Source organism: Hermetia illucens, chromosome 1 (assembly GCF_905115235.1).
Source record: "Hermetia illucens chromosome 1, iHerIll2.2.curated.20191125, whole genome shotgun sequence".
In the NCBI taxonomy this organism is placed as follows: domain Eukaryota; kingdom Metazoa; phylum Arthropoda; class Insecta; order Diptera; family Stratiomyidae; genus Hermetia; species Hermetia illucens.
The window spans coordinates 15,210,786-15,225,553 of record NC_051849.1 but is presented as its reverse complement, the minus strand read 5'-3'; the positions used below and the strand labels follow the sequence as shown (position 1 = coordinate 15,225,553).

The window sequence follows — 14,768 nt, the reverse complement described above, 5'->3', positions numbered from 1 at the left end:
GAGAGGAATGAATTATGGCATTATCGATATGAACATTTGAATATCTTTTTTGATATAAAATTTATAGCTCTGATTGACCTTGTCATTATCAATAAAAGATAATTGAGACTAACTGAAAATTTTCATAGCTCTTATCTGCAGATCACAATAAGCAAATGGCGAAGTGATGTAATATCTTTTTTTCAGATTGCATATTGCCAGCAACGGATTTCACTCATCTGAATGTTTCTGTGTATTTTAAAGGCGAAGATAGCAGATATATGTACACGAAAAATATTCAAATATACATTTTTAAATCAGTAAATATACGTCCACGATAAAAGTTTCACTTAAACACCATCTCGAATCTCTCAAGTTTTCAACTAACTTCGAGTTAATGCGTCTGCGATCCTACACCGATTTGATTGCTCAGCAAATTTCTACTAAACTGCGATTCTTATCAACAAATAATTTATTGAATTAAAAAAAAAAAATCTATCAGAAATATAAACAAAATCTACATTAGAATCTATAAACATACGATTAATTTCTCTGCACTTAGAAGGTATTGAATCAAAACGTTAATGTTATCTGTCCAGGCGGCAAACATTCACACATGAAAATGAAATTTCAACAATTCCAAAGTTTTCCAGATGCTCTTGATTCTGATGCTGAGATTCTAAATAAAAACGGATGACTTATTGTATCTGATTAAAGTGCAAAAGAGTGGCGATGTTGGTGCGGTTGAGCGCTTTGGAAGCAGAAATATTCAATGTGGATCGCATAAATTTTCTTATATCTGCTGGAGAGTGAAGTCTTGTGAATCCAGTGTGCAAGCAATAAAAGCGCACATGAGAAATCGCTGTTTTGATAGGCTTCTAAACAAATATTTCTTTTTGGGGTCTTACAGGAATATCGTCGGATTCTTGGATATTCCAGTCTATTTTTGCGATGTGTTTACGGTTCGATGGCGTTAAGTATCAATTAAAATCCTTTATTTTGTAAACAAAAGTCCAGACACCTATCAGCTATCATGATTATAGATTCGCAACACTGCATTGAAAATAGTTTCAAAATGGGACAGGGCTAATGGAAAAAACATAAATATTTCAATGAAAAAAGGGACCCGGAGGGTTCGAAAGTATTTTGTAAACAATGCTTTATCTACTCTCAACGAAAAATGGTGTTCGAAATTCCCATCTGGAAGATATTTAGTCAATTGCCGATCTCTGGTCGGATCAGAATACCATCATCAATCGTAAAAACAAAATAAACCAATGAGAAATTAGATAAAATAAAAATAAAATTGCGAACGAGGAAATACGTCCCAATATTGGCTCTATTCTGTTGTTTTTCTCAAGAATCGTAACACCAATTCAGTCGGTCAGTTGGGAAACCGAAAACTGGCAACTTCAGGTATGAAAGGATTTGTGTATTCCTTTCATAAACACATTTTAGTTAACATTTTTCCCATTAGTACCTAACACGTAATGTATGTGAGAATATCCACTTTTGCGCGACATTCACGACATTCAAAGTCTTGAGTTACCACCAAAGCGGCAACTTTGGCCTATTATAACTTTGTTAGTAATAGTGCGATTTCCACCAAACCTAGCAGGATTATGCTTCATGTTATAGCTTACGTTGCTGTAAAATTTCGTGTCTACATAGTCTAGGAGTAACTTCAGGGGGATTTTGCAATTAATTACTAAAAATTAAAAGAAAAAACGTCGGCGGGATTCACTAAGGCAGGACATTGCTAGACTGATTCAGATCAGCACTGGCAATGCCAGCAGACGAGCGAGAAATAAAGTGCAGAGGGTGTACAGAAACTATGCCATCCCCAGTGAGACACCCTTAGTTGAAATTTTGGACACACTAAAGCAGAAACTTTCTGTCATACGCAGTCAGTTGCGACGGTATGGCGAAAGTTACTCCAGACGTGCCCATAATGCAATATACGCGAGGAATCAGCCGGGCCTTTTCAGATCTCTCAACGAATCCCAACAAAGCGTCCAGACAGTGCAGTTTTCGGTAAGCGAAAAAATACTGGGGTGGACTTTGGGGGTTACCCGGCCAACATGCTGAACATGTTGAGTGAATCACCGCCGAGTTGGGTCAAGGGGTTGCAAAGAGCAACTAATTATCGACTCGGTTGTTGGGTGTTGTAGGACCAGTAACTAGAGGCCAAAGAAACCTCTGTAGTTGCTATATCGATTATGCCAAGGCTTTCGATAGGGTTCCGCATACGTGGCTGATCGATGTCCTACATCTGTATCGCATTGATCTGAAACTAATAAAGTTTTTTGCGACAGTCATGGAAGGGTGGCATACCACCTTATGAGAGCGTACATCTGAGGTTGTTAATACCTCAGAGCCCATCCGTATACGGAGAAGCAAGCATCTTCCAGGGGGATTCGTTGAGTCCCCTTTGGTTTTGTATGGCACTGAACCCCCTTTCATGGCTACTGAATGATGCTAGAGGGCATGGTTTTGCAATAAAGTATGGTCTACGTGCTAAGTGCGAACTGACACAGTTGCTGTACTTAGATGACATCAAGTAGTATGCTGGTATTGACGACCATTTTAGAAGCCTGTTGCGAATAGTAGAAATATTCTCGAGTTGGTGATCTGAAGGATGCTCTACTGTCCGAATTCCTGCGACGTGTAAAGCTGGTGCTGAAATCGCATCTCTCGGGGAAGAATAAGATAAGCGTATCGAATATATATGCCATCTCTTCACTGGCTTATACATTCGGAATATTGCCGTGGACGAAAACCGATCTGAAAAACGTCCAGCGGCGGATAATAATAATAATAATAATAATCGTTGGCGCAACAATCCATATTGGATCAGGGCCTTGAAGTGTGTTAGAGCACTTCATTCAAGACCGAAACGGTACACCACAGTACAATGTGGGAGGCAATGTGGTCAGCATTGCGCTCGCCCGAGATTATTACCCTGATTTGACTCAGGTACTCATTTACAGCTGAGTCGACTGGTGTCCGACATCCAGTCACGATAACAAATTCCTCTGCCCCCAGCGAGATTTGAACCGCGACCTTCCGCTACGACAGCCCAGCGCTCTAACCACTTGAGCCATCCGGACACATCCAGGACATCCAGCGGCGGATACGGACTACTATGTCCAAATTTCGAATGCATCATCCAAACTCTGTCGTGGAGCGGATGAACCTGTCTCGTGACATCGGAGGTAGGGGGGTGGTTGACGTGACGGCACAACATCATCGCCAAGTCGACTTGCTGCGCGCTCATTTTTACTGGCAACTCCTTTGCATGGGGCTGTCTGTAAGGCAAACTGTGGACTGACTCCACTTAACTTGAAGGATCGATCTTTCAATCCTCTGAATGGGGTGAAGTCGGACAAAGAGCGGATCGATGAATGGAAGTCAAAAGCAATGCACGGTAAACACGTGAATTGTCTTTGGCAGTCATTTGTCGATTTGCATTTTTCGAACAGATGGCTGTGTGCTGTGCAGCTGAGGGGAGGGGTTCATGTGTGCCATTCAGGATGGCGCGGTCGCCACCTGAGCTTATAAAAAGCTCATAATGAAAGAACGGGTGGAGAACGACCAGTGCAGAATATGTGGTTCGTCGTTAGAGATGTTGAACCATCTCATTTCTGGCTGTACTGTTATGGCACCGGTTCAATACACAGGCACAATGCTGTGTGTAAGGTGATCCATTAAAACCTTGCATACAAGCATGAGTTGATCACGGGAACATGTCCGGTTTACCGATATGAGCCGCAAGCAGTACTCGCTAGTTCTGCTTACAGCATGTATTGGGACCGGCAAGTTCTAACTGATTGCCACACTCTACACAACAAGCCCGACGTAATGTTAGTTGACAACACGGGTCGCTCCGCATATATTATTGATGTTGCTATCTCCCATAATAGCAACATAGAACAGAAATACGTGGAGAAAAAGGTGAACTATTAGTCAGTCACTGGCTCGAGAAATTAAAGAAATTTGGCGTCTCGAGCGGGTGCTTGTAGTTCCCATAATATTGTCAACTACAGGTATTGTACCTAAATTCCTCACGGCTTCCCTTGATGTCCTGGGACTCTCACACAGTCTGGTTCAAACCATGCAGAAGGACACCATTCGGCATACGTGCTTGATGTTGCAGGAAGTTCTCGACGGATTCTCCCATTGGCGTACCACCGGCCACCACCACCAACGTTCTCCCGGTACCCCGTCCAAACACGTTAATATCGCAAAACCTGCGACTGGCTGTCGCGAACTCCTCCTCCATTCGCACTTAAGGCCACCGGCAGGTAGACGTGACTATCGGATTTCGACGAACGTTTTCGTGGCGATTTTTTTTGGCGGACCTCCTTTTAGGCGCAGACTTCCTGTGCCACTATGGGCTGTTGGCGGACCTGCAGAAAAAAGCCTTTCGAGGACATTACGAACCATCGCATTCGCGCACTCCTCCGAAAATATCGCAACATTACTACTGAAAGTAGTTTCCCCCAGTCGGTTAAGCACGATGTGCAGCGCCACATCCACACTACCGGCTCCCCAATATTCTCAAAAATGCATCCCCTGTCACCCCAGAAGATAGCTGTTGTAAAGAAAGTATTCGATGATCTTATGAAATAGGGTATTTGTAGACCTTCCAATAGCTGTTGGTCATCTATTGCTGCCGAAGACATACCGAAAACGGGGAATTGCGAAACAACTCAATCCAGCTCAACGTACCTACAACGCCTACGATAGTGAACTCCTTGCTGCGTATTAAGTGTGTGTTCTATGAATTTCTTTACATATAGCAAGTGCTGCCATTTTCTGTTGAGTTTAAGGGGGGCTTCTCATACATGCGAAAGATGAAACATAGGAGAGTGATGGCTCAAAATATGACCCTCAAAATATGTAACATGTCTCGTTCTCAGAACCTATCCAACTGGAAAATCTTAGCATAACTATAAGGCATGAGGTTTGAGTTGACAGAACTGTATACAGTAGGATAATACATTGTGGAAGAAATGGTTAGATTGGATTCACTTCAGAAAAATTGTACTGCTACATTCCAACGTTTTTGTCACAAAAATATGATACGTGTTTGATGGAGGGGGATCCCTAATTTAAAGTTTGACGATAAGTAAAATCTAGCGATTCCTAGCCGGAATGTGCGGTAGTTGAAAATGTAATTTGTCGATTTACGACTTCACGGTTTGAATTTGTCGACTGGAAATGAGTTCGCCTTATAAATCTTTATAAATGAGAATTTCGACTACTTTGGTTTGTTACAAAATTTTCAGAAATATTGTATATTGGTAGACGTGACAATTATTTATGAAACATCCTTAGATGGGTGAGATATTTCGGACGGGAATCGCTTGGAAAGGGAGAAAACAAGTTGAGGAAGAGCTTAACGGAAAAGTATATAGAGGGATACAACAGCGAGAATGTACCCATATGGTAGCGCAGAGAGAATATGTTCGCGGAACACCCTCAACTTGAGGTTGGTGTTGAGATGGGTGCTGATTGTGGACAAAACAGCGAAGAGGATTTAGCACTGTTAATATGTCGAGCGATACCAAGTTCGGTGCCGTCGTCGGAAGAAACAACGCTACCTAGATATACAAACTGCTCGACGCATTTGATGTTTTGCTCATTAATTCAAATAGAAAGGGTGGGATCACTTGTCAGACTAACAACCTTGGTTTTGTTGATATCTATTTTCAGTGGACAGTTGCCATCAGCGTGGGAGGAGGACAAAAAAATATTGAAGGAGATAAATCGAAGATGTGCACCTAGCTTGAAAGCCAAGAAATCAAACGTTGTCAACGGCACTACTTTTTAAGGTTTTGTGTAAACACAAAACTTTATTAAAATCGGTTTACTGTTTGTCTGTCTGTCCGTCCCACGCATTTTTCTCGGGGACGGTTATAGCGATTAACACCAAATTTGGTAGAAAGGTGGGAACTGCGAACGCTCACGCATACAGTGAATTATATCCTTTTACGTCGAATTTAAGGGGCGGTCCCCATACATGCAAAAGGGGGGTGTAAAATTTTTTTTCATCAAATATAGTCATGTGGGGTATGAAATTAAAGGTCTCGATTAGTACTTTTCAAAGCCGATCTTAGTTTTGATATTCGTTGGAAGGGTGGGGAGCACGGGGGGTTGAAAGTGATCACTTCTTTAAGGGGACCATTCTTAGAAACTACCAAACCGAAAAATCTGAAAAAAATCAGGAGGCTGCCACTATATGGTGCTTGGGCTCCGAAATACCTTCCATGCCGATATCTGTGTAAATAAAGTTAATAATAGTATATTACTACAATTTTTTGTAATTGGTTAGAAACCCCCATTAAGTTCATCCTAGTACCATGTACCACAATTCATGTCATATAGGCTATAATATAGAGCATGATCTTACCAAGTTTGGTGGAAATCGCACTATTACTAACAAAGTTATAATACCTCAAATTTGGTGCTTCTTCGAAAATTGAAGACTATGAATGTCAATATCACCCGAAAGTGGATACTCTCGCATAATATATGGATATATTATGTGCTACGTACTAAGAAATACACAAAACCTTTCGTACCTGAAGCGTCCAGCTTCCGGTTTCCCGACTTGTTTTAATGTAAGGAGCGTAGATTCCGTACACTTGTTAAGTACCCGTTTTGTTTGGTGAAGACACGTTTTTTTGTTTAAGTGTAAAGGCAATTTGGCAGCTTCTTTCTATAATCACTGGATAATGGTTCAAAGAAAAAGTACACCTCTACGATTCGAAATTATGGTTTTTGCTGGTCCAAAGCGTTGTCTCGATTCAACGCTTCCATAGCTGTTTTTCTTTTAGCGAACAATGACGTCATCCCGGTGAGCAAGAAGCTGCTATCCCACAATTTTAAAATAAGTGAGCCATGACTCGAGTGTTTTTATGCAAGTAAGTCAAAAGCCGCAACCTAACCATGACGGGTATACAGGTAGAAGATGTTCTATGTACAGAGCAGTGTTTGGCTACTAGGTCGGGTTCTTGGGGATTGTGGATGACGTCCTCGGGAAAAAATATCTGTTGTTGCGTATTGTGTGCAACATATGGTCTGAGGTATAGATAGATGTCCGTTCTAACAGCATTGCTATCTCCGCAAGCCCGTCGTCACTGTATTGATGACAATTTAGTGGATCATTTCTCTTATGGCTGCACGATATATTTTCTTGGGGAAGCTGCATTTATCCAATTTTTTTTAAGCTAACGATGATTCGACTATATAAAGTCTAGGTCTTCAAATATATCTCATTCCAACATGTGCTCGAATGATCTTAATATAAAAGTATATTACTAAATTCTTAAAATTTACTGAAAAACGTCCTTAAATTCATTCTCAGAATACATAAAATCGGAGACAGTTAAACGAAAATATAACGCAAACTACTGGAAAATTCTGATGTTATGTGTTAGCAAAGTTATATAGGGTTTTCTGTCTACCAATAGTCAACATACGAGAATTGTGTGTTAATTTGCTTTGAAAAAGTATTAATTTTCAGTTAAATTGGTTCACAAAGTACTCATTTGAATAAAAAAGTTATAAATCAAACGCGTCGCCTACTGAATACACCATATTACCGGCGCCTCCGGCACATCTTTTGCTAACATTGTTGGGTATGAATGCCACTGATTTTTTTTGGATGCCCTAAAGAGCGAAAATTATACCATTATCCCCGAGTCATAATAAATGGCAGTCTTTCAATTGACTGTACGAGGAACGTGATTATTAAGACTATTTCAATCTAAAAAGAAGGGGACTTTCTTGCTTCTTTTTTCCTTTATTGTTTTTGGGTAAACCCATAATCTGTTCATCGTCTTATTCAAATATGTAAAAAGAGGCAAAGAAACATTTGCTAGAACATTCACTGTGACTCACGTGCCAGACTGCGTATGCATGATCCAAGAATTCTAATGGAATGTTAATAATGTGCTTAGTGCGTGCTTGTAGATGGAATTGGAATGTGGACCAATTGCTAATCTTATGCAGTCTAACCGTGCCATTTCGGATTTGATCTACTCGTAGTTTTAAAATACAAACATGCATAGCAAAAAACAACCTTTAAAAATAAACATAGCGGTGGTTGCGGTGTTCTTTGCACATCTGTAGCAGATGTGCTAAACTGTTGACAACTACATTTCACATGCCCCAATCACGAAGAGGTGAAGGATTTTATGTAGTAAACTACCCAGTGAGCAAGAAAGAGAAATAGAAATGAAGAATGATTGACAATCCTATGGAAGGATGCAAGAGTATGTGCAACACTCGAATTCGAAATGTCAAGCAGGGATCAAAATTAACTCTTTTGATCATCAAAACTTACTCCTCTGCGATACTGAGCATGAAATCTGGACGAAAGTACCAATATTCATGAATTTAAGTAGATCTAATTAGATATATTTCCCGTAAAAATATTAAAGGAATAAAGAGGATAACCCGATATAAAGGGTGTTCAGCTTCTAAACAGAACGCAGAAGTTTTTTTTCTCCGAATTTAGTCATGGGGGGATCAAGTGGTCGCGATTAGTCTTTCCCGAAACCGGTATTGGTTTTGGTATTTGTTGTGAAGAAATGGGGGGGGGGGGGGGGGGGGGGGGTTTTCTCTATGCGAGAAACGATAATAGTTCCGTGTGTACATGGCTAAAAATTCAATAGACAGCACTGTATTGATAATAGTCTACCCCATACGCTTAATACTAGGAGTTCAACATTATTAGCAAATGTGAAGAATTTCACCTAAAATAGCTACAAAAAAGGCTAGGGAGAAGTAAATTCTTCATAAATGGAACTTTAATTTTTCACTCGAAATATTCGTGCGAAATTTATAAGCATGGGCTGCTATAATTTTGATACTAATAGTCGGGTTTCCACGAAACTTTCTAATATTATACTATCCTCTACGCTGGTTCTGGTCAATTTCAAAAGTTTGGTAATATACAATTATTAAGTTTATTTGAACAGATATCGTATTGGGACATATTTTCAGATTATTGGGTTGCATCATTTACACGTTACAGGCAATTTGTAGCTCTTTGCTGATCACACGGTTTCTTCAAATCATGTCCCATTACAATATAACCTTCTGGTAATACCAAGCGCAAATCAAGATCTTCTTTGGGTGGAGGACCAGGGGATGGCATTTTTCTGAAGCTAACCATTCTTTTCTTTGCTCATATTGACGTATAGGTCCCATTTCTCATCACCCTGCACCATTCGTTCGTCGGTGACGGGCAAGATGTGGAGAAGCAATTTGAAAGTGCTTTGCTTTGTTTTCTTCGTTGAGTTTGTGAGGCATCCATGTTTCCAATTTTTCAGCAAATCTCATCGAATGAAAATGGATGAGTATTACATGGTCCCAGTTCATTTTTCGGCCATCTTCGCAACCGTCACAAACAGCAAGGTGCTCTATTTCTAAGTTCAAGAAATGAAAAAAAAAACTAACTCAAAACAATAAAAAACAAATGTCTCAGTTTTCCAAATGACTGTAAACATTTCGTCAAACAACAAAACAAATTATTTAAAAGTAAAAATGTCCGGATAGCTGAGTGGTTAGAGCGCAAGGCTGTCGTACGGAAGGTCGCGGTTCAAATCTCACTGGTGGCAGTGGAATTTGTATCGTGATTTGACGTCGGATAGCAGTCGACTCAGCTGTGAATCAGCACCTGAGTCAAATCAGGGTAATAATCTCGGGCGAGCGCAATGCTGACCACATTGCCTCCTAGTGTACCGTTACGGTCTTGAATGAAGTGCTCTAACACACTTCAAGGCCCTGATCCAACATGGATTGTTGTGCCAACGATTATTATTATTATTATAAAAATAAAATGCCACGAACATATTGACCAATATACTATATACTATAGCAAACTACAAATGAATAAGAAAATCAACCAACCAACCAGTCTGCTCCGAAGATTAGATTGGAAAAGACCAAGTGTAGAAAAAATCTTTTCTACAGATGCAAATGAAGGCATAACTGGGCAAGACCATGCGCGCGACGTAGGATTCACCAGGCAAACGATCATTAACGATAATTTATAAAAATTCCGGAGATAAAACAGATTTGTCAGACAACTTTGGGATATCCTTGTTTTTTTGTCGTGTGAGGCCGACTTCCCAAGAAACATGTTCAGGGCGGTAGAGATCACGCATGATCTTTTATTGGTAGTCCTCAAGGGTGGTTCCGAAAATGCCTACCCGTAAATGATGTAATTCTTATTGATGATTTATTGATCATCGTATTTCAGTGTTGCTAATGCTGTTTCAAAGCAAGCCACATTATCTATTATAAATTTATGTTTATAATATGGAAACTGATCTAATATCTGCATATCAAAATATATTCAATGCGTATACATGCTCCGTTTCTTTGCGTAACTACCCCTGACTTCGGTAATTTGAATTTTGGATAAATAAGATTCCTATAAATGGACCGTTTATTCCAGAAAAAGGCCGAGTGATCGCGTAGCGTTTGGAAATTGATGTCAAATGGTTGACTCGAAAAGTTTTGAATGCGCAATAACATGAAATATCGATCAATTTGTGGAGAAGCTGGGAGTGTTCCTGAAGAGACAGTGAATGACTGATCAGTGAGACTGAAAGATTTAATTAAGGACCTACGACGAAAGAAACAGCTTTGCCTGATAAATAATAATCGTTGACGCAACAATCCATATTGGATCAGGGCCTAGAAAAGTGTTAGAACACTTTATTCAAGAGCGTAACGTTACCCTACAGTACACTGTAGGAGGCAATCTGGTCAGCATTGCGCTCGCCCGAGATTATTACCCTGATTTGACTCAGGTACTCATTCACAGCTAAGTCGACTGGTATCCGACCTCAAATCACGATACAAATTTCACTGCTACCAGTGAGATTTGAACCGCCACCTTTCGTACGACAACCTTGTGCTCTAACTCAGCTATCCGGACCAGATAAAACCATGACTTTAAAGGGTGAAACCTGTTCAAGGGGAAACATTTCAAAGGAACGATTAACTGTCCTGTTGTGTGTTAACATGATAGGGCAGTTTGAACTCCCAATAATCACAGGAGAAGTGAAGAAACCCCGCTGCTTTCGAGGGATCAATTTAACGAAATTGATATCGTCTGGAAATACAATAATAAGATTACAAAATGATTGTAGCACTGGGATAAAAAAATGCATCTTCTCACTGGGATGTACAGTTAAAAAATATCAAACTGATATTTTCCCTCCAAATACAATCTCCATTTGCCAGCCTCTCGACCAAGGAACAATAAAAAATTTCCAGTTTCACTACCGAACTAAAATTTTGAGACATTTGTTGTCTAAAACAGATCAAGATACAACTATTTACGACCTAAATAAATCGGCAAACTGTTCTAGATGCAATTTTCTGGACTATTTCAGCCGTAAAACGCATAAAATTATCGACAGTAACAGTTTCATAAAAGCCGGATTTTGTAAGAAAACGATTGGCGATTCAGTCAGCATACCGGATCAGTTACAAGTCGTGTAACTTAGAGAAAATCATGGAAGAAATAAATATGGGTTATTGGCAAGTTGATGCCTTATTGGTAACAGGTAATCGATCTGTCAACATCGAAGAAATAGTGGACAATGTAATATAAAGGGAAGAAGACGTGGAAAAAGATTATGAAGTGAACAGTCGAGGACCACAACCAAGCGAGTGTCTCTATCTCAAGCAATGGAGAGCACGGAGAAAATAAAGGAGTTTTTTTTATTCCACGATGATGCCGTTGGAGTAAAAATGATTGCAGACATACAAAATCAGTTATCCAACACTTTCCACTATGCAACAAAAAAAAACAATTATTTTAAAGTGAAGGATTAAAGTAAGTATTCCAATGAATTAGACAATTATGTATATGAATAACTACGTTTACATTATTTTATACAAAAAACTGTAGATATTTACTTTAAATAAATTTTTAATTAGCACTTTATTATGACTTTCTTTTTTATATTCCATTGACCTTCAAAATAACAGACAAAATGACGTATACCGAGATTGTCCGGTAAATAGAGGTTTTACTGTATACAACAAGTTACCGGGTTGGGTTAACACATGTCCGTACAGGCTTTCATAGGCTTAATCCTGAGGGTTAACTAATGTTCTGGATGAAAATGAACGTATAGATGATTGGTCGGTCGCTGCTGCTTACACATACCTGTCATTTCGTATAATTGTTGTCGAGTGTCTAAACTGCGTTGACGTTTCCCCAAAAAGTTCCTCCAGTTTTTATTGCGCGTCAAAAATGTCGGCGTACGTACCGAATTCCGAGCATATGTGCCATGCATTGCTTTTCATGTTCAATCAAGGAAAAAAAAGTGTCCGATAGCCACTGTACACTTCTGGAAGTTTATGGCGATCGTGCATTGACACTTCAAACATGTGAAACGTGGTTTCGACAATTCAAAAATGGAGATTTCGACCTGAACGACGCCGCACGTTCCGGCAAGCGAAAATCGTTTGATGACGCCGAATTGCAAGATTATTGGATGAAGACAACCCGCAAACGCAACGTCAGCTTGCAGATACGTTGGGAGTTCAACAGCAAGCTATTTCGAAACGTCTGCAAGCCATGGGAGGTGTGGAAAGTGGGCGCCGCATGAACTGACCGAGAGACAAATGGGGAACCGAAAAGTGACGTGAGAAATGCTGCTTCAACGGTACAAAAGAAAGCCTTTTCTCCATTGTACTGTTAAGTGGATGCGGCTTACTCACCAGACCTGACCCCATCGGACTATCACCTCTTTGCCTCGTTGGGCCACGCACTTTCTGAGAAGCGCTTCGATTCGTATGAAAATTTGCGGAAATGGCCACCACTCACCTCCAAAGACAATCAATTTTACAGGCGTGGTATTCACAAACTACCAGAAAGGTGGAAAAAATGTGTAGAAAGCAATGGATGGATATGGTTCCCTTGGAATTATGTGTTTTATTCACAAAAAAAAAACGGAAAATAATTAGGAGTACACCTGACAAATACAATTTTTTAATTTTAAGACAACCTTTTTGTAATTTTATCTTTATAAAAACCTCTTAGCTGATTGGATCTAAAGGGTTTCAGAAAAGTATAAAGATTCCACAAACAAAATAAATGTATTCGTCAAGGGAAACTAATAACATGCCGTGCTAAACGTATTTCAAGGATAATTCGAATTGAAAATCTAGCCATAAATGCTTTCAGTAGCTTTGCCTAACGGGAAACTACAGTGGATGGAGTTGCTCTCAACACCGTTACCGCTCGACATGATGAAGAGGAATGAGTATCACGTTCATGTTACTATTGTTGGTTTGTGACTTGCGGTTTCATCCGGGGCAGAAGCAACTCATCATATGCTGCCTCACCTCTGCCCTGGGAGCAGCGTTATGAGTTGTCTTTTCCCTAGACGCAACCCCAAGTCATATGCTTTTTGCTTGCCTAAGAATGAGAGGTGCGTGGACCACAACCGTGGAAGTATGTTGCTTCCCCAACTGGCCTGGCTCGCCATCAGTTGGCTGGCGGATTAGGGACTCCCTCGATTCCTAAATAAAAATCTAAATATTGTGGGTTTGTTGAAGGCGGGGGAAAACGTCGCTAAGATACACTCATTACGATCGCTTAAAGTGGAAGAACGGCCGTTACCTTACTCTGTGATTGAAGCGTCTCAGAGTCGTACCATCAGAAAAGCTAATGCATGTCATTTATAAACTTGCTTGGGGAGGTGTGGACAACACACATTCCTCTCGGTTCATTTCCATATTTTCCATTTTAGCCCATTACTTTTACACTATCGCTCTCCCAACTAGTAATCTTATAGAATCCCAGGGGTTCAATGAGGCCACGATCCCAAGTTCGTAATGGCCTAGAAAGGTGTCACTCCTTTGCATTTCCTGTACTTCTGGAATCAAAACAACCACTAAAATTTACGAGAGAAACTGTTATTGAACAGCAGAGAAGCATAATGATACCCTCTTTGCTGGTGAACTTTGCATTTTCCAAAAAGACTTCGCGCCGTCATTGAAGCCAAGACGTTATCAACAATATGGCTCACGGACAATGTTCCAACATTTATTCATGGTGAATACTGGACGTCGGGAAACCCCCATCTGAATCCACTGGACGATAAATTATGGGGCATTTTAGAGCGAAATGCATGTCTAATACGTCATCCAAATCTCGAAGTGTCGTCGCAGAAGCCGCAAAAATACCGCTTAGAGACTGTGCGTACGTGTATCGATAAATATCCAAGTACGTACGACTGTGTATCAATAACGAAGGCGCTCATTTTGAGCGATCATTAGAATTGTATTTTTTTTCTCTTTCGACAAATAAAGAACATTTTCCATTCGAGGTTCTGCTGATGAGTTTCAAAGTGCTGAAAGTGTTTATGGTTATACGGTGTATGGCGTTAACTTCATTACCAAAAATGAAAAAACATCAGATAACATCGAGCTGTTGAAAACAATGAAAAGACTAAAACTTTGAGGTATTTCCTCTCATCTCTCCTAGGGTTGTAAGTCATAGCTATAATAATGAATTCCACACACATTTGTTGGCGGTCAACGTTGCCTTTCGCGGTTTTCAAAAACCTTTTCGCTCAAAACGTTTTCCCATAAGACGAAGGTCAAACTGTGCAATTATGCCGCCTGTATTGCAAACTCTTAGCGCCATTCAAAACGAGAATATTCCGAATAAACCATCCATTCTCCAGATTCCTGGACCTCCCGCTATAACGAAGAAATCTATAAGTGATATCCCGACCCGTTTA

The 14,768-nt window shown here is 40.1% G+C and overlaps 1 protein-coding gene across 5 annotated transcripts in view; it reads right to left on the bottom strand.

Annotated features, from left to right (window-relative positions):
* The window catches only part of LOC119649614 (D-glucuronyl C5-epimerase B), a 51,373-nt gene that overhangs the window by 35,006 nt on the left and 1,599 nt on the right, over positions 1-14,768 (bottom strand). The window contains exon 1 of one of the 5 annotated variants that reach the window (XM_038051857.1): positions 521-626. The exons of 3 other annotated variants lie outside the window; for them this stretch is intronic. In XM_038051857.1, coding sequence (XP_037907785.1) covers positions 521-589 — 69 coding nt within the window. In that variant the 5' untranslated portion in view covers positions 590-626. Of the gene's footprint in view, positions 1-113; positions 132-520; positions 627-14,768 lie in introns of those variants that run through there. One more of the 5 variants, XM_038051875.1, reaches the window with a different exon arrangement.